At 34.7% G+C, this 20,460-nt stretch overlaps 1 protein-coding gene across 1 annotated transcript in view; it reads right to left on the reverse strand.

The window, feature by feature from the left end:
* Positions 1–721: 721 nt before the first annotated feature.
* Positions 722–20,460, reverse strand: part of LOC124369559 (dihydroorotate dehydrogenase (quinone), mitochondrial-like) — a 31,465-nt gene continuing 11,726 nt past the window's right edge. Inside the window, 5 exon segments of the mRNA XM_046827587.1 lie at positions 722–879; positions 882–941; positions 6,643–6,796; positions 11,165–11,348; positions 19,740–19,934. Of these exon segments, the coding sequence (XP_046683543.1) occupies positions 779–879; positions 882–941; positions 6,643–6,796; positions 11,165–11,348; positions 19,740–19,934 (694 nt within the window). The 3' untranslated portion in view covers positions 722–778.

Genomic DNA, 20,460 nt, shown 5'->3' on the forward strand with positions numbered 1-20,460 from the left:
AGTGTGAGTGGCTCTTAAACAAGCTTAGTAGGATATGTTTGGAATGCTGTTTCAAAATGCTGAAGGTAAGAAACCTATTTTATTTTTTCCAAACTTTTGTGGCAAGTTGCTCCTTTAATTTTGAATACAAGGGTCATTCACAAAGAAGTGGCCAAGGCATCTGATCGTTGAATGAGTGGGGCTAGCGGTGTGATCTAATTGAAACTGTGGACATACATTGAGTGCGTAACAGTCATAGTGATTAAGTGTCTCCATCATTCCTAAGTGCTCTAAACAAGTGTTTAAAATGGCCACTACAATCATCATAGAACAAATCAATCATAAGGTTAGGGAAGATCAAAGATTCACAATCCCAGATACTTCAAAGCATTTTCACGGATTTCTAGAACTCTTTAAATGTCTTGAGTTTTTTGCCTGACCGGGACCCAAAATCTTGACTGATGAATTGAAAACAAAGAATGAGACCAGCTTCCAAACTTTCTTATCTGGTACCATGAAGGTATCTTAACCACATGGTCATTGGTGAAGAAACACCAATGAGTATTTTTATATACATATACAGGAAAAAGCCATATAAAAAGCATTTCCAACCAACTTCCTTAAATATGCCTCTGGGTGTTCATCGGCAAGTTTATTTTTGGTTCACTTTCTAGCATACTTAACATATTGTTTTATAGTGAAAGGCCAAAAGGAGAAAGGAATAAAACATGAACAATTCAAGTTAACCCTGAATTGTAATAAATTTACTCTAAATAATATGATAGCTAAATACTGTATCTTACTGAAGTAAATGTTCAAGTTCCTTCTTGATGCGTGTTACCCGAGGAGGGCCATGATAGGTGAACGCTGTGTATAGTTGGATGAGACTGGCTCCAGCCAAAATTTTTTGTATGCATCTTCTCCAGTAAATATACTGCCAACCCCTATAATTGATATTTTACCTACAACAAAACATGGCCAAATAATATATGACAGAATTTAATAGATACAGTCAAACCTCAATATATAAAGAACCTCAAGGGACCGGACAGAACATTCGTTATATCGAGTATTTTGTTATAATGAGGTAGGTTAGGTACAATTTTGCTACAACGAGGTTCACAGACCAGCGGCTCGGTCATGATAAAACGTTGTGAAATTGTATGCTGTACTCTATTTAAATAGTGTGTAAAACGAAATAAAAATGCATTTAATTTTGAACAATGAAACTTCATTTTTATTTTCTTGTTTCAATTAAGAATACAGTATGTAAAACAGAAAAACTGTAATACAGTAGCTATGCACTTTAAAAACACATAAAGAAAGTTTTCTTTTAAAACTTTCTTAAAAAAAGTACTTTCTTTTAAAAGAAAGTTGTAAAGCATATATGACCTGAACAAAACTTAAAAATCTTACGCTACGGATAGTAAAAAAATACAGTACAATAAAATACAGTACTCGTACTGTACAGTATTACTAAACTGACGAATTGTTAAAGGTTAAATGGCCTAATCTACATTCTGTATTTAAATGTGATTTTATTGATGCTGTATTTGCTCTGTTTGTTAGAGAAAAAGTCAGTAATACTCGTAGTAGTCTGATTACGTGATGTGACGATAATATCTAATGAACAATCAAATTCAGTTATAGATGTTACCACACTTTCACTCAAACCACCCTTTTTAAGAAAAAAACATTTTAGAACACCAATGGCTTCACGAGCCCCTTTTAAATTTGGGTCGGACATTACACAATCTAGTTCATCGTCATCATCATCTTCGGCAGCCACATTTTCGTCTGGAACAGTGGTCACAGAAATGATGTCAGCATCCTTTAACTCCCCACACACAGCCAGTTGTCATCAAAAGTAACAAAGTCTTCGAACTCTGCATCCTTCTCTAGCTCTAATGCTTCTTTGACTGTTTCCCAATCCTCTGCAGTGTCAATTTCTGGTGTAGGAGGCTGGTCTGAATTTTCCTCCTGAGTTGTGACAGTGAATCCACTCTTTTTGAAACAATTACAAATTGTGGTTTCTGTAACTTTACTCCACGCTTTTGTGATCACCCACAAGGCGTCGAAGACATTGATATTTGTAGGTAACCGGCTTTCCATGTCTCTAAGGAACTGTTGTATGACCTCTTTTCTATAATTTACTTTAAAACTTCGGATGATGCCCTGGTCAAGCAGTTGCAGTTTGGAGGTTGTGTTTGTAGGAAGATACTCGAGCTTAATGTTACTCAGCCTAGGAATGTCTCCTTGAGCCGTGCAGTTATCAACAAAGATGGGAATTTTCTTCTTTTTCTTATTCATATCTTTAACACTTTGAAGCCATGCACTGAAAGCGTCACGATTCATCCAAGCCTTTGTATTCTCCATGTAGTCTAGGAAGTTCATTCACATTTTTGAAACAACATGGTTTTTTTCGCTTTTCCAATTACTAAAGGCCTTAATGTATGAGTCCCTGTGCAGTTTGCTCCCAGCATAACTGTTAAACAATATTTACTATTTTTTCCACCATGGCATTTATCACCCTTAAATGACAATGTTTTGTCAGGTAAACATTTGAAAAACGATCCAGTTTCATCTGCCTTATCGATGTTTTCTGGTTCATATCCCTCGGTTAGCTCGGGGAGTTTATCTTTCCACTCAGTACAAACACCATCATCAACTTTTGCACTTTCACCGCACACTTATTCATTTAGTTTTTTACAGTTTGGCAACCATCCATTGCTAGCTCGGAAGTTCTCATGTCCCGGTTCAAAAGCAAACTGTTGGGCTTTTCCTTGAAGTAATAGGTCCACTTATTGCAATATTTTTGTCTCGGCACTGCTTCAACTATTTAAGCACACACTCCTCTACATCCTTCAGCTCACACGACTATCTTTCTGATTTTAGAACACAGTACAATTCCGTCATTGAACTTCTCTTTCTTTTTTTAAATTGTAGCTAAAGTGCTGGGCAGAATGCCAAATTCTTTCGCTATGTCCAATTTTATTTCGTTGGATTGTCTTCAATGCATTTGATAATTTTTCGTCTACACTCTACGCTTACAGCGCACCGTTTCTTTTCGTTATTGGCGTCCATCGTCACTAAACTACTGTAACTTAATTCCAAAGTACCGCACAATCCAAACTGAATAAACTAGTCTAGCAATTCTGACCTAAGTGACTATGACTAAGCTTTCATGTCGAGACACGATTGTTTGTTTGTTGTCCTTTGTTGCCGTTGTGACGTTTGTTTACGTTCGTTATAACAAGGTGTAGTCGTGGAAAATTCGCTTCAAGAGGTTCTAACAAAAAATTCACTGTACCAAGGGTGATTTATTTTTTCCAGGATTACTAAAAATTCGTTATATCGAGGTTGTGAGTATGCTTTATTCGTTATGTTGAGGTGAAATTTGCATTGATTCTTATGGAGACTTCTAGGGGATTTAAAAAAATTCGTTATATCAAGGAATTTGTTATACTGAGGTTCGTTATGTAGAGGTTTGACTGAATGTCTATATTAGAAATGTAAGTATTAACATCTTTTCAATAGAAAAATCTTTATTTAAGTATGTTTTAATACAGTCTAATTAATTGGAGTCTTAATTAAAATAATACTTTTCTGTCATATCTTTGTAATGATTTGTATTTTTACTGCCTCACTCATTTAAATTTAAACATTTTAAAGTGTGATCTATAGACTTTACACAATTAATCCTATAAAACACAAAGAGAAATAATAACATGTACATTTAACCCATATTATGGAGTTGTTGCCACTGTCGCTATATTTGTTCAGGCAACAAGTTCATAACCTACACTTCAAACAGAAAAAATTTGCTGTAACACTTTTCAATTACACTGAGTTTTAATATTCCCAAAATAAAGGTAAAACTTTGCATAGTGAAAGCGAATAAGAAAGTGGATATTAACAATGTTATTAAAAAGTACAATATATGTTAGATTGAATTTAAATAAATATAATGTTAATATTTTTTAATACCAAGGAATTATGAAATAAAATTGCTGGTTTGCGAAAATTTTAGTTTGTTGCCCAAGTAAATTTTGTAAGCAAGAAGTTGTAGATGAAAATTAAATTTAGTCTTTTATTTAAGGAATTGTTCTCACATGTCCAGCTTTTTCAAAAATCTTAATAGAGAGTGTGAGACTGTCTAGATACTCATGTTAAAACCCAAGCATCTGATCGTTGTGGCATGCTCAAGTTTTGTGTTTTCTGTTACTTGATTACTGCATTTAAATAGTATATAAAGATAGGGAAAATATGATGAATTATTACTTGCCATTAATTTTAGTCAAATCAGTAAACTGATAATTGTTATTTTATGTTAAAAAATATAATATACCAAAAGATTATATACGGTACCATTAATTATTACAGTCTATAATAAGTAACATTTTTAAGTAGAGTTCATAGAAATTTTCCTATTTCAATTTGTCCTCATGACAGAATTTCTGGGAGATTATTTTATATTTTTTCAGATCATGTCAATCCAAACCGATACTTTTCTATATATACTGTGTTATTATAAAAATCTATTATTCTTTTTTTTCAATATCTAAAGGTTTCATGATGGCAGCCATTCAAAGTTTGTAAAAGGAATAATTATGGACCAGTTACTCCTCTTCGGCTCACTGGCAGCTGTACCCCCAGCCCCCATAGGTGAATGTTTCAAGTTCGAGGATATGAGGATTTATGTAATAAGTTGAATTTGGAGATGGGGTTTGCCAGGGAGTTAAAATTTAGACTGTAGTGTTTACTAATTTTCTGGATAAAAAAAGCTTTTACTTTGACGGCATTTTGGAAAAGGGATGTTAGAAAAAGGTACATGTTAGACCTGCCAAGGACCAGGCTTGAACAAACAAAAGGTAGTTATATCTATATGAAAATAAAACTACTTAATAAATTACCAAAGGGAGGATGGATTGTAAATATAAATAGGTTTAACCCATTGCGGATCGTATTGTTTAGGCACGCGGGCACCAGCGGGCACGAATTAATTTATGGTCAGCGGCCGCACGAACAGCAATGGTGCGCCACAGTATCGCTCGCTATCGTATACTAGAAAATTCACTGTGAAGGTATTCGTTCAGATGGAACATGGGCCTGCTGGGGTATCCGTGATGTAGGAACGATAACACGCGAGCAAGGTTCCGGGGTAGCAGGGATGATGTGTGAATCATAGTCTAAATAAAGCGGCTCGGGTGAAGCGATTACAACATCCGGGCCATTGTTTAGACTAAACCCGCCAACATGTACATCTGCGTCTTTTCGTTGTGTCACTAACCTCAAAAGTATTATAATAACAACTGAGGAAAACACCCAATCAGAAGCGCTAAAAAGCAGAGAGTAAACTCATATGAATGATTTTTCAACTTCAACATACAACTGCGATCTGTAGGATATTTATAAAACTGTTGAAAACTCTAAACGTAGACCGTTGTTAAATACTCTTAGTTGACAAGTGAAGACGATCGCCCGATCTATCAGACATTAAAAGAACTATTTGGAGGGAAATTTAAAAGCAGACCGCTTTTGCGACCTGAGCTCGTCATCGTGCCGTGCCGTTAGGCCCGGTCGCTGCGTGACGAGCCCAGCTCGTCCGTGATCCGCAATGGGTTAAAAAAAGTTGTAGGCAAATGGTTTAAAGAAAAGGCATTTTACTCTGTGAATGAATATTTGGCCTATGTATGATAATAGTTCCTTAAATTTTTAATTTTATCTTGTTAAGTTTTTAACTTTTGTTTTATAGTTTTGAGATTTTAAGTTTTAACCACCTGATTTACATATTTTAAATATTTATATTATTGCTATATTTTTCATTGGTTTTAATTGTACATGTTCTTTGTGTTTCTTATTAAATTTGTGTTTTTGATATTTCTTTTACCATACAATGCTTTTAGTATTACTTAAATAATTTTCTATGACTACCCTCTATTTATACAAGTTAGTAGTTTTGTAAGTTCTTATGACTTTTGCAACGTTTTTGTTAATTTTAAAAGAAGTCTCTTGTTCTAAAATTATGATTTTTTACTTATTACTGCCCAATATTTTGACGAAGTCTATTGTAACTTGTTATGTTGCTTAATGACTAATAAAGACATCTTGAACAGTGAAACTGATTTGTGTATGAAAAATAAAATCAGAGAGGTATCTTTAATATAATGATTAAAAAATATTAAATCAATATTCGATACAAAATAATAATTAATATAGGTTAGAGAAAATAAATCTTCTAAGATGAATTTGCCAACTAGAGAGGATTTTTTTTTTAAATATAATAACATATAGATTTATAAACAGTGTATTAGAAATATGACAAAATCATTGAAAAAGAGGTTTCATAACAATGTTAATTTAAAGCTCAGGAAATGTATAACAAGTAAAATATAATAGTTGGCATTTGATTCTGTTTATATAAACTTTGGTCTCATATTTTCCACTTACACACTATACCCCAAACACTCTTCAACTCAATTCACTATTTCACAGGCAACATGTCATAAAATACCATCCATGGGCTTTTGCTAACCTACCTATTCAAAATGTTGTATAAACTTATTTTACCTTAATGATTTCTGTAAAAAACTTGTTGAGATTTTTTTAACAGGTTTTCCTAGTTGGGTGACCACCCTCCTAATAAACGTAACAATGGGTTACCTTTAGTAGCAGTGTACATTTCAGAGATAAGTTGAGTAGAGAGGTTAGACAATGGTCGTCCACTGAGGCCACCTGTCTCTTGAGCATGAGGTCCAGACAGATCAGGCGAGCGACCTACTGTGGTGTTGCAGATTATCAGACCATCCACATGGCACTTGACAAAAAAGAACAGTACTAGGATTAGATTTTGTGCAAGAATACTTTCAGCCCAGTCCACCTGTTTCACGAGCATGAGACCTTTGGTTTGCAACACTGAGAGGGTATTTAGCGGATTCCCCTCACTGGCTTTAAGGTGAAATTAGAAATGCACTTGATTCACAAGAAACCCTACTTTGGAATTATATTACTTTTTTTGTTAATGTAATAATGCTGACACTTATATTTTGGTTTACTTTATGGTTAGGTTTTAAAATTACAAATTCAACTTTTTATTACACAATTTAAATATGAAAATAATGTATAGTGAGTATAACATTTTTAAATCAACTGTGAATCAACCACAGTGCCTACTACCCAATTTTAATTCTAAATATAAAAAATGCTTTGGAACACATGCTCTTTTTAGTTAGAAAGAATTTTAGAACATAATCACAATTTACATGCATAATACTGAATAAAAGCTTGTTTTATAATGAAATAGCTTTATTAACTACAAGTAACTTTAAAGTATATCTGCTATCCATGGGCTATTGCTATAGCACACCTCCCCTCCCCAAACTGATGACCACCATAGGCTCCCTCTTAGTCTATCAATTTTGATAATGTAACAAGTCTACGAGACTATAGGTCATCAAATGTTATAATCTGTAGCCACCTAAAACATTTAGTTTGTGGTAAACAAAAGAAATGGAATGATAAATACATTACAGAAAAGTATCAAACATTTTATATTGATTACACTCTAACAATAATGGTGTACCTATTCACAAATCACCTAACAGAATTGCTATAACCACTGCTATAATTCTGCCACACAATCCCTTTCTGTATATAACCTTTGATCATAACTTTTTACACATAACTGCACAGTGCCATCTCGTGAAGCTTTATACAAATGATTGTTAGACAGGGATTGTGTGTGTGTGTGTGTGTGTGTGTGTGTGTGCGCGCGTGCGTGCGTGCGTATGTCCACCGCAGTCAATGTGTTAAACTATGATACATCTCTAGATATATGAATGGTGTTAACACCTTCAAGGCAACAAGTGTTATATATCTACTTTAGGACAGCCAGGAAAGTATGATATATCTCTTGCTATATTTATGTTGTTAACACCTTCAAGGCAACAAGTGTCATATATCTACTTTAGGACAGCCAGGAAAGTAGCAACGTGTGTCCGCCGCAGTCAATGTGTTAAACTATGATACATATCTAGCTATATGAACGGTGTTAACACCTTCAAGGCAACATGTGTCATACTGTACATCTACTTTAGGACAGCCAGGAAAGTAGCAACATGTGTCCGCCGCAGTCATTGTGTTAAACTATGATACATCTCTAGCTATATGTATGGTGTTAACACCTTCAAGGCAACATATGTCATACTGTGCATCTACTTTAGGACAGCCAGGAAAGTAGCAACGTGTGCCCGCCGCAGTCATTGTGTTAAAGTATGATACATCTCTAGGTATATTTATGTTCTTAACGCCTTCATTGCAATGATGAACAACGCCGTCCTGGTAAAAAAAAATGTCAGTATTGTCTTGACATTGCTTCAACTTGTCTTGCTTTTTTTGGTCTTTTCTCATCGCGAGTCTTCCAGCTCTCGGACAGTCAATCGAGATTTATTTATTTTTATTTATTAAGAAACACGTTCAACATTTTCAGCGTTTCTTGCCATTGAAGGCCTGCCAGATTGGTCATCACTCTCCACTGATATGCGGCCATTTTTAAACCGCCTAAACCACTCTTTTATTTTTGTATCTCCCATAGACACATCACCATAAACTTTCCGTATCATAGTAATTGTTTCTGATGCTGAATGGCCAAGTTTTTGGCAAAATTTAATGCAAATGCGCTGCTCAACACGTTCAGTCATTTTGAAATGCGATGCACACGGCAGTACTGTACGGAACAGTGCTGTGACTCACTGAGTGACCGGATCGTATTCAATGCCTAATATGGGAAGGAGTATGCTCGCCCCTACCCTCCAATAACCGGTTCGAGCCGATCGGTTAGGCTGTGGCCGCGTACTAATCGGCGGTCGGATACTTTTTGGACAGACCTTGTATGACACGTTGCAGTGAAGGTGTTAACAACATACATATAGCTAGATATGTATCATAGTTTAGCACAATGACTGTGGCGGACACACATTGCTACTATCCTGGCTGTCCTAAAGTAGATGTATGACACATGTTGCCTTGAAGGTGTTAACAACATAAATATAGCTAGAGATGTATCATAGGAGGGTCCACTTCTGGCTGGTTTATACCTTCCAGTACAGTTTAACCTACACTGGGTTCAGCAAAATATGATGTCACTTAAACCTTGTGAACCCTATGGATGTCCTGGAGCCGCACATCACGTCAAGATATTGGGGTATAGGGGTAGATCAACAGATCTAGTCTAATGCAGGATATGACTGTTGGGGCTCCCAAAGTGTTAAAGGCACTTGCTTGCCTAAATATAGAGCGTGCCACCCCCTGTCCGCTTAAACTGGAGAGGCTATTACAGAGTCAGCCTTCTCTTCTTCCAAGGAGACATGACTGAGATTAATACCCATAATCCTACCCGTAGATCTCGACAGGAAGTGGCCCCTACCAACTTTACCCATCCAGAATACCCTGTCACTCTGAAAGCAGGTCCATTTTGGACTATATGCAATTTTTAAGCTTCTCTTTAGAGAACAAAAAATTATTCTATGTAAGGAAACATACTACTTAAAAAAAATACATTGATTATTAAGAGAACACAAACGTTTATAGTCACAAAATATGATCCAAGTTACTTTTTTGCAATTGTGATTATTGTAGAATGCACAGCAGTGGTGGTGACCGACAGGACCAGTGACATCAGTCGAGCCCCCTAGGTAATCATCATAGAGATCGTTGCATAGATTTAGCAAAATTCTGACATCTTTGTGGCAATTGCATAGTATGCATTGTATTGTAGAGTTAATATAGAAATCGTTTCAATGGCCTCACATAAAACAGAACCTATCAATCTTTCTCAATGACTCTTTTCATAATTTGTAATTTTAAGTCAATTCATTTTTCTTCAGAGGAACAACACAATATAATGTACAGTAGCCAGCATAAGGATGGTTATCAAAACCCTATTTTAATGTAGAAATGATAATAGTAAATGAATTGTTGTAATTCTCTTTCCTACAATTTGCCACCCACCAAAATCTGCTGCCCCAGGCTATAGCCCTTTAAGCATATGTAAATGCAGCCCTGTGTATATTCTTGTATTAACAAGAACCACAACAAGTGTCCATGTCGCATCCTGATATCCCTTATCCTTTGTGAACAAGCAAATGCCATTTGAAATCTGTATATAGCCTATACAGTTACAGTATATCTTCAAAATGTTCAAGATTACTGAATTTGCCCGCCACGTGTGAGATACAGTCAATTATAAGCTTTTTCAAATGCAGGAAACATACGTCTACAGATATCTATTGTCAGCTTTTCACAAAATTATAGTAATTGTTAACTTTAACCACTTTACAATATTTGTTGTTTTTTTTTTTCAAAAAGGAAATGCTTAAAAATTAATTATATAAACAACAGACATTTTTTTATAAATAACAATTACATTTTGTAAAGATTTTTGATCTCGTAAAACGTATTAGTAATTTAACACACATTTTCATTGCTGCCTCACGCTGATGGCGACGAACGAAAAACATCCCTCGAGATAGTACCGATCATTAACAGAGAGTTCAGGTTGACCATCTGTGATTACTAAAGATTAAGTGAAACAAACAAGAATTTGTGAGGACAGATTATTTGGAAACCTCTCTCTCCAAGGAATCTCCTCAAGTCTAGGCCTGTCCTGTAATACAATTATGTGATGGTATATTTCCAAAGTAATGTATTATTAAATCATAGCCAAGTTAAGACAATAACACTAATTAAGACTTTTAGTTCTAAAGGTGATAAATGTGTTTTTCGTAATATTTAGTTAGAAATAAAGACTCATATACATATTATTAGTAATTGTAGGCCATATTACATATTCATATTTTTTCACACAAAATAATTTTTTATAGTTTTAGCAAAATTTTTCCTTTATTAACTACCATATTTACGTATCCATCATAACAGTCATCAACATATAGATTGGGTAAATAAAATTGTATTGTATATTATTTTATTATAATATCAAAAACATAATAAGAAATTTAGATCAAAGAATGAAATCAGAATCAAAATTGTACTAAATGGATTTTATTTTCTTAATGTACTTATTTTTAATGAAAGTCTATTTATTTTTGTTTTATATGTAGTTACTCTGTTACAGAATATCTAAATAAATATTTGTTACATAAGGATATGTTTTTCAGATCCTTCTTACCTCTGGTTTTGTTAAAACTTCCACAATATCCTTCTTCTCTTGTGAACTTAAATCTGGGGCTAATTTGAGCAGGAGAGGAGGTTTGACCACATCACTTAATGAGTTTCTAGCAACTAACACTTTCCTCAGAAGTTCCTCAAGCTGCTCCTTCCTCTACCAATCTCGGAGCCCTGGAGTGTTAGGGCTGAATATAAAACATGCCTCTATGTTACACTTACAGTTATTTTATTAATATTACGGTACCCTTTAATTCAAATAAATAAATTTATGAATCTTATATAAAGAAGCTGTAGTTATTTAGGCCTATAAATAATATGGACACTTAATAGTTATTTTTTTATTACTATACAAATAAATTTATTGTAATCCTGTCTTCAACTATATAGCTTACTGTATCAGTTATCAAGAGACCATTACATCGCTCTGGATTCCAGATACTATGATGTTGTGTAGTAAAAAATACACTGTCATCACACAGCCATTTCAAGATATTAAATTAACCTTATTCAAGGTTTTAAAGAACGATCCGTGGTCCGAACAACAACACTTGTCACTGAAACATGTTGGTTCATAGGTCAAGACTGTTCGTTTAGTAAAAGCAGTTTTGGAACATAAAGTCAAGGCTGACAATCTCCTTAAATGGAGAAAACAAGAGCATATATATTTTTTTTATCATACTCTCATACTGACTGTATAACTGAGGGTATTAAGGAGCCATTTATAAGTGTTTTGCAGTTTTTAAGCCTCTGTGGTTTTAATGAAATTTATTAATTTAAAGTATAAGTTGTTATGTGTTGTGATTTAATTTTAAAAAAGTACAGTATTTTACTAGTGAAAAATCCATAAGTTAATGTTTTTAACAAATCTTTTCAGTGATTGTTTACAATTAAAAGTGTACTTACATTCAGGCTCTGTAACATATGTTTTGTCTGAGCACATATATTGAACTTGCAGAGAGTAGATGTTTTGTATAGTGCTGCTGTTATTAAGAGTTATTCCTTTTGAGAACTGTTTACTCACTATAAAATAAATTAAATAAGTAGAATTGAATAAATAAAATAGAAATACTTTATTCAGCTATAACTGGTTATTCTGCCAACATCAAGCTAAAACTTGCCAAAACAGCTGATTGCCAGTGTCATTCAGTTTGTGATTTAAACCATTGGACAACTATCACTCTGACTCATCTGGCCATAGACTGGTGACAACAATCAAACCCCATATGACATTGACCTTGAACATATAAACAGGTTCATGCTTAAACTACTTTCTGACAAGATTATCACCAGTTACATTTTTACTGATTAACTTTGCTTGTACATATATTTTATAAATTTGTAATTTTGTATATAATATCCTGTCTATATATTTGGTTTATATTTTATTGTTTGTAACTTGGCACAAATTAAGCTGGGTAAAGTATATATTGATTGATTTTAACTGTGAAATTTAACATCTACAATGGCTACCCCAATGAGAAATATATAATATTCCATTCTAATATATTTTTTTAAATTAGCATCAATTTTATTATTTTCATTACATAAGGAAATGTGGAAAATTATATTTTAAACAATTGAATCTGATTTTCCAAAATGATAAAATCCAAAGCAAGCACCCCTAAATACCCATGTGGTCTCTGTGGGATCGGAGTAAAATATTCTGAAATTAAATGCACTGGTCCCTGCTGTAACTGGTACCATGCGGGATGTGCAAATCTTTCAGACAAGCGTCTTAAGGAACTGAAAATAGAGGGTGCTAATGTCTGGACCTGCAATGTCTGCACTGTTTCCACAGGGCAGCAGCAAGAGGTATCACAAAGGCAAGAAATCAGCCTACATAGTGAACTTGAAGAAATCCGTTCTGCTGACTCTCCACTTAAGTCATACATGAGTAACAGGCCTCAAAATTTCCCCCACCTACATAATAGAACAAATTCTTTCAACAACTCATTAGCGGACATAGAAAATAGTCTAGTTGAAAGTAATTTCCTGGAAGACATAACAAATAAAGAGGACAAACTGGAAATGGCTGCCAAGATAGGAGCAAGTCTTTTGGAAAAAATTAAGCTTTTGGAGGAAAAAAAATCTTAGATTGGTTGCCACAATAGCTAGGACAGAAGAAAAGTTAGAAGAATTGGAGGAAAATGAAAAGAACCACATTAACAAGATAGAATCACTCAGCCAAGAACTGAGAGACTCTGAACTCCAACTTAATAAAGAAAAGGAATTTCAACTGGAACTGCAGAACCTTTTTGAAGAACAAGACATAAAATCTCAAAAACGTATTGATTTGAATTTAAAAAAAATTAAAAATTTGGAAATGACTATTTTGACACTTCAGAAGAGTACTAAATTTGAAAATAACGATCTTGAGTCAACTAAATCTGCTTCCACACAAACTTCTGATGACAGCAACTCCCCTTTAGTAGCACAATCCTCATCAGTGTACTTGGAAATTCTGCTTCTAAAGAAACGACAAGACCAAATGGAGCAAACAATTCAGAAACTGTCAGACTGTATTCACCATCAATGTTGTAACAACTTTGAAAACATTATGCCTACAAAACACTCTTCACCTTGCATTCCCCGAAGTGGTCACAGGGACAGTTCTTCTGGCAAGACCCACTTCCATGTGAAAAAATCTAGCACAGATTCAAAAAATAAAACCAAAAGAAAGAATCTGTTTAGTATATCCCTTCAGGCAGCAAACAATCGGGAAGCCAGACTTAAGTGTCAGACGCTTGACATCAACAAGATATCTCATGATGCAATGAAATCAACTGATGATGATGGCGATAAACCAACAACTCACTTAGTAGCTCCCATTATACACACTTATGAAGATGGAACCTTTCTGATTCAAATAAGAAAAAAGTCACGTGGAAAAACTTTGAAATAAAAAATTCCCAAAATTCCCACTCAGGTAGTGAGAAAATAAAGCATCCTGTGAACACACTTTATGATTTAATAGAGTTAGACAAACCTACAGAGAACAAACACAAAACTCATCTGTCGGAAGCGCATGGCAAGGAAATGAAGTCACCTCCATTTACTGCACAGGTGCTTAGAGAGGGAGAAACTTACGAGGAGTTTTTTTATTGATAATATCGACAAGCTTCATGTTTTATCCAACCAGACTACATATGATAATCTTAACCAAACCGCCACTGAGGGAGCCAGCCAAACCCTGTCTAAAAAACTGAATGTCACGGTGGATCCAAAATTATGCCGTCAACCTGTACTAACAATTAAATCACCACTCCAAAATTCAAACTCTTCAGAAACCCAGACTTTTTTAGACCCAACTCAAAGAAGCAAAACTCGATGCAGAATCTTCCTGAATTCAAATTTAAAGACAAGATTCAAATCTTCCATCAGAACATAGATTGGCTGTGCAATAAAATCGATAGATTAAATCACTTTTTACACATCCACAAGCCCGATTTAGTTGTCCTCACAGAACATGGACTAAGTGAATTAACTTTGAAAAATGTATGCTTGGTGGACTACTGTCTGGTAACTGCATTTTGCAGAGAGAGTCACAGGAAAGGTGGTGTTGCCATCTACAAGCACACTGACATGGCTAATGAGATGGAGAGTGTTAATATTGCTGACCATTCAGAAGAACTCGTATGTGAAATATCTTCAATCAGGATAACATTCGACAGGAAATCATGTTTATACATTCTTGGGATATATCTACCACCCAGTGCTCCTCTTGATAATGCCTTGGCCCTGTTAACTGATACCCTCAGCTTACTTCCTTGTGACAACTGTGGAATTTGTATTGTTGGTGATATCAATGTAAATTGCTTGCTTCCATCAAGAGAAAATGTAGCATTATGCGAAGCACTCGCCACCTTCGATGTAACCAGAATACCGTTGCCTCCTACAAGAGTCACTAATACCTCTGCTACTTCCATTGACATTGTCTGCACCAATCTTAACACTGACAGAGTAAAAGTCATAGTGGAAAATACGGGCCTTTCAGATCATATGGGACAGCTTTGCTACGTTGACGCCCCAATAAAGAAAAATGAAGCTTTTAGAACTACTCACAGACAATTTAATCCTGACAACCTCCAGCACTTCAAGGACATCCTGTCACTTCAATCATGGGACAGAGTCTATCAGGCAGCCACAGCAGACGAGGCTTACATGAACTTTATTGATACCCTGACAATAACCCTTGACATCACATGTCCACGTAAAATTTGCATACCGAAAAAAAAATAGAGGAAAACTTCTAGCCCTACACAACCCAGAAGCTAACAGCCTTAGAAAAGAGTTCATCCTGGCGCTTGACAAATATAAAAAAACTGGAAGTTAGCAAGACAAAGTGGATGCGTTTAACAAGAAAAAAATGTATGATCTTAAACTAAAAACTCTAAGACGGGAAGAAAATGAAAGCCTTATTGCTGAGTCAAGTAATAAATCTAAAGCCATCTGGAATGTCATCAATAGTGAGAGAATTTCAAGAAAAGACAGTGCAGGGGCAAGATGGCAGATTGATGTTGGAGGAAAGGTAGAAGAAGACCCAGACAAATTGTGTGAACACTTTAATATCTTTTTTTCCAATATAGCCGAGCAAACTCTACTGCAAAACAATCAATCAAGAGCCATTGTTATAAGTGATACTTCTTTTCTTGGAACTTCACTTATGGAATGGAGACTCACTTCCTTCAGTGAAGTTTTTAACACTATAATGTCACTGAAGTCAACATCTTCTTCAGGTATCGATGACGTGAGCTCTAAGCTGCTAAAGTTTTGCATTGATGAAGTATTTTTACCCATTACAGATATAATCAACAAGTCTTTGTCTCAGGGGATTTTTCCTAGCAAACTCAAAATATCTAAAGTTTATCCCCTTCATAAGCAGGGAAGCAAAAAGGAGCTACAAAATTTCAGGCCGATATCCCTAATCCCAACTATTTCAAAAATCATAGAAAAAATAATTTTAACCAGAATTCAAAACCACCTTAAACTCAACAATCTCCTGCCTGATAGACAACATGGGTTTATCCCTTGAAGATCAACCACAAGTGCTTTTACCAATTTAATAGAACACATCATTGACAACTTGGAGGAAGGGAACACAGTTACAAGTGTTTTCCTTGATTTAAGTAAGGTGTTTGACTGTTTGGGCCATAGTTTAATTATCAACAAAATTAAATCTCTTGGTTTTGGAGGAACTACAGTCAAGTGGTTTGAGTTACTAAACAGGAAGAGAACAGGTCGTTGAAATAAAACAAAACCTGGATGGAACAGAGAGGACTGCAAGATCTGGGCCCTTGGCTGTTACAAGAGGTGTTCCCCAGGGTTCAGTGTTGGGCCCAGTTCTGTTTGTTCTTTTTACTGCAGACCTACCTAAGTATTTGGGTAATATAAGCTACCCAGTCATGTTTGCTGATGACACCATTCTTGTAACGAGTGGCAATGCCGTTGAGGACCTGGACATTCGTACCTTCATATCAGTCAGTATGGCACAACAATATTGCTCAAATAACGACCTAGTTTTTAACGTTGCAAAGACAAAATATCTCGCTTCTGGACGATTAAAAGAATGCTTGACTGAGCCCCCAGATCTTCAGAGAGTTGACAACACAAAACACTTAGGCCTAACTCTGGATCAAGGCCTCTCCTGGAGTAATCACACCGACCAACTGTGTTCAAGGCTTAGCTCTGCAATCTTTGCAATGAAGAGGATTAAATCCATTGGTACCTCTATCGCTTTGAAAGCCGCGTATCACGCTCTGTTCGAATCACATGTTCGATATGGAATAACTCTGTGGGGAAGTTCATCTGCCGGCAACCTTCATCGTGTCCTGGTATTACAGAAGCGGGTTATGCGGATCATGGCAGGACTACAGCCACAAGAATCTTGTAGAGAGGCTTTTAAATCTTTTGAGATACTCACAGTAGTGTCCATATACATCATCGAGGTAATCACCCACGCCTCAAGAGAAAGATTACCAAGGGTTGGTGACGTCAACAGCTACACAACAAGACGGGCAAATGATATATCCCTTCCAGCGCATAGAACAACCCTTTACACCAAGAAACCTTCCTATAGCGGTGCAAGACTCTTTAACATGCTTCCAGAAAACTTCAAAACATGTGACTCTAAAACTCTGAAGAAAAGACTGCACAGCCTGTTGATAAACTCTACAATTTATAGTTTGAATGAGTTTTTTAATTCTGTTAATGCTATTATTTAAGACATGTATGTGTATGTATATGCATTCATATACAGGGTGTACATAAAGTCCTGCACGGGTATAATATTTTCTGAACGATAACAGATAAAGAAACAAGATTTGGTACATCAATACTACACCTAAAAATCTACTTTTTGAAGGAACTATCAGTTTTCTGTAATATCATGGGGACGTCCCGCAAGGAGTCAGAAGGAAATCTTAAATAGGAGCATAGGTCAATATGGACATCATTTTAAAGGGCTTATCTAGCAGAGTTTAATGCCGCAAACCGCACTCAAAAAGATTGATCCAGTACAAAATGGCGGCTGTTCAAAGATTTTACTTGGTTACATTTTATTAGTAGCCATAACCCCAGTAAAGCAAAACTGCAACCAAACGAATACTGCAGCTAACTACTACATTATGCTTGTCAGTTGTACAAAAGTGAATTATGACATTAGTTATCCTCAAGGGTTACAAATTTGGTCCTAATATATTGATAACGGGGAAAACCTGATAACAGTAACAATTAGAAATCTCAGCGAACTATGACGATCGGAAACACTTCCTGTTTTCATAAAGTGTTGAACAGTTCTCCCTACAGTTGTTCTAGAAATTGGCTGCCTCTCGTGAAAGTAGTCATTAAATAAATGGCATGCTTCCTCGTATGATCGTCTGTTATTTCCCCAACCATCATAAGAAGTGTTATACGTTCACGTTCGTCAAGCGACATAGTGTAGTTGAGAACTACAAGCAATACGACAAACTCTTTTGTACTAAAGCGCACTGATAAAATGGATGGACAGCACTACTAAAACAAGAAAACTAGAATAGCCTACTATGAATAGACTGGCTAATAGGAAAGTCCTAACTGCGACCCAAAGATAAGAGATTTCTAATTGTTACTGTTATCAGGTTTTCCCCGTTATCAATATATTAGGACCAAATCTGTAACCCTTGAGGATAACTAATGTCATAATTCACTTCTGTACAACTGACAAGCATAATGTAGTAGTTAGCTGCAGTATTCGTTTGGTTGCAGTTTTGCTTTACTGGGGTTATGGCTACTAATAAAATGTAACCAAGTAAAATCTTTGAACAGCCGCCATTTATGTACTGGATCAATCTTTTTGAGTGCGGTTTGCGGCATTAAACTCTGCTAGATAAGCCCTTTAAAATGATGTCCATATTGACCTATGCTCCTATTTAAGATTTCCTTCTGACTCCTTGCGGGACGTCCCCATGATATTACAGAAAACTGATAGTTCCTTCAAAAAGTAGATTTTTAGGTGTAGTATTGATGTACCAAATCTTGTTTCTTTATCTGTTATCGTTCAGAAAATATTATACCCGTGCAGGACTTTATGTACACCCTGTATTTTCTCCTCATATATATTTTATTTTACAGAAATGTTAGTTAATATCAAATTTTAAAGATATTTTCTCTTTGCATTTATAATGGTTTTAAACTAGTTTACCTACTTCTTGATGACATCAATTTTTACTGCATGTGTTGACTCTGTAACCATTCTTGATGAATGTGTGAATAAAGATATTATTGAATTGAATTGAATTGAATATTATTGAATTGAATTATACATTTTAATTTAAATGCTTCATTTCATATTAATTTATAATAATATTATTATCTGTGCCTTTGTGGCAATCTAAAAAACTGAACAAATGCAAATAATAACAGTGTACTATATAACTCCTGAAAATTTATATTAAATGAAATATTTTCATAGTTTGATATGTGACATAAAAGATTCAACAACATACCAGATAGGCATTGGATTACTAGAATAAAGTAGCAGCATTATTGTGCGTTCTTGATCAAATTTAAAATCAATTTTCAAACATGTTAAAGTCAATTTATCTTTCTTGATATATGGTGTATTGTTATTTTTATTAATTATGTAATGTTAAAGATTGCTATTTACATTGTTACTTTATAAATTAGTTTTATTTTCATTTTATTTAAATTTAATATTAGTTTTTTTTCTTATCATAAGAGTACTGTTGAATTGTAAAACTTTGTATATTACCATGAGCGATAACAGTTTTAGTGTTACAAATGCTTTGAAAGAGTCAGATGTAAGCTCTTTCCTGTATGCAAACCTCTAGTTTTTGCAGAAATTTGTTATGATTTCTATTTGTATTCTTAGCCATTTATATACTTTATAAATCTGACTCGTTGATACAAAAATCCATATTTATATTATGTTTTTAATCAAATGATTTCAGCATTACAATAATTATAAGTGTTAAATATCAAAATATGACTACTTTATGATAAAAAGCCAAAATTTCTTTCTGAAATGTAAATCAGATAACAAAATACATAAACAACAGAAATATAAATAATTCACTTACCTTGAAATATGAATGACAATGTAATCAGCAACATGTCCAAATTTTTCAATACCTTTAATATAATCATCAACTGGATCTATCGAGTCTTTATTTTTTCCCAAATTAACACCAATGACTACTCTAAACGACTCATTTTGTTTCAAAGATTGTAGTCTCTCATACACTTTGTCATGCCCATCACTGTTAAATCCATACCTAAAACATATTCAAATTATAAACACGATAATCACATTATGTAGCATAACGCACAAAAGCATCATTGAATAATTCAATTATAAGATTAAATTAAGTCATAATTTACTCTATAGATTAAAATGTTCCAAAACATTTATCCATTACAAACCAGTAAACTGTTATAATCTGCACAATAAAACCGCAGAACTTTTGTATCTGTGATCTGTAGGAACCACATGACAAAATTTGATGTAAGACAACTTGTTATTACATTGTTAAAAATTTATTCATTATGTATACTTGGAGATCTAGGGTTGCCATTTGGTAATGTGGGAAAAGAGGAAATTTTAGCTACAAAGCCTCTGTAGTGATTTAAATGTTACATGAAGCTTTATTTCTATATGGGGAACAATCAGTTCGATGATGGTGCATGTCAATCCATGAGATTCGGCTGAGCATTAGCAAATTTTTTACATTGGTCAACAATGTTGACTATCTTAACCCTCTCCCACTCGCAAGGCATGAATCAGCACGGCCACCACATAGC

This window comes from Homalodisca vitripennis, chromosome X (genome assembly GCF_021130785.1).
Source record: "Homalodisca vitripennis isolate AUS2020 chromosome X, UT_GWSS_2.1, whole genome shotgun sequence".
NCBI classification, from domain to species: Eukaryota; Metazoa; Arthropoda; class Insecta; order Hemiptera; family Cicadellidae; genus Homalodisca; species Homalodisca vitripennis.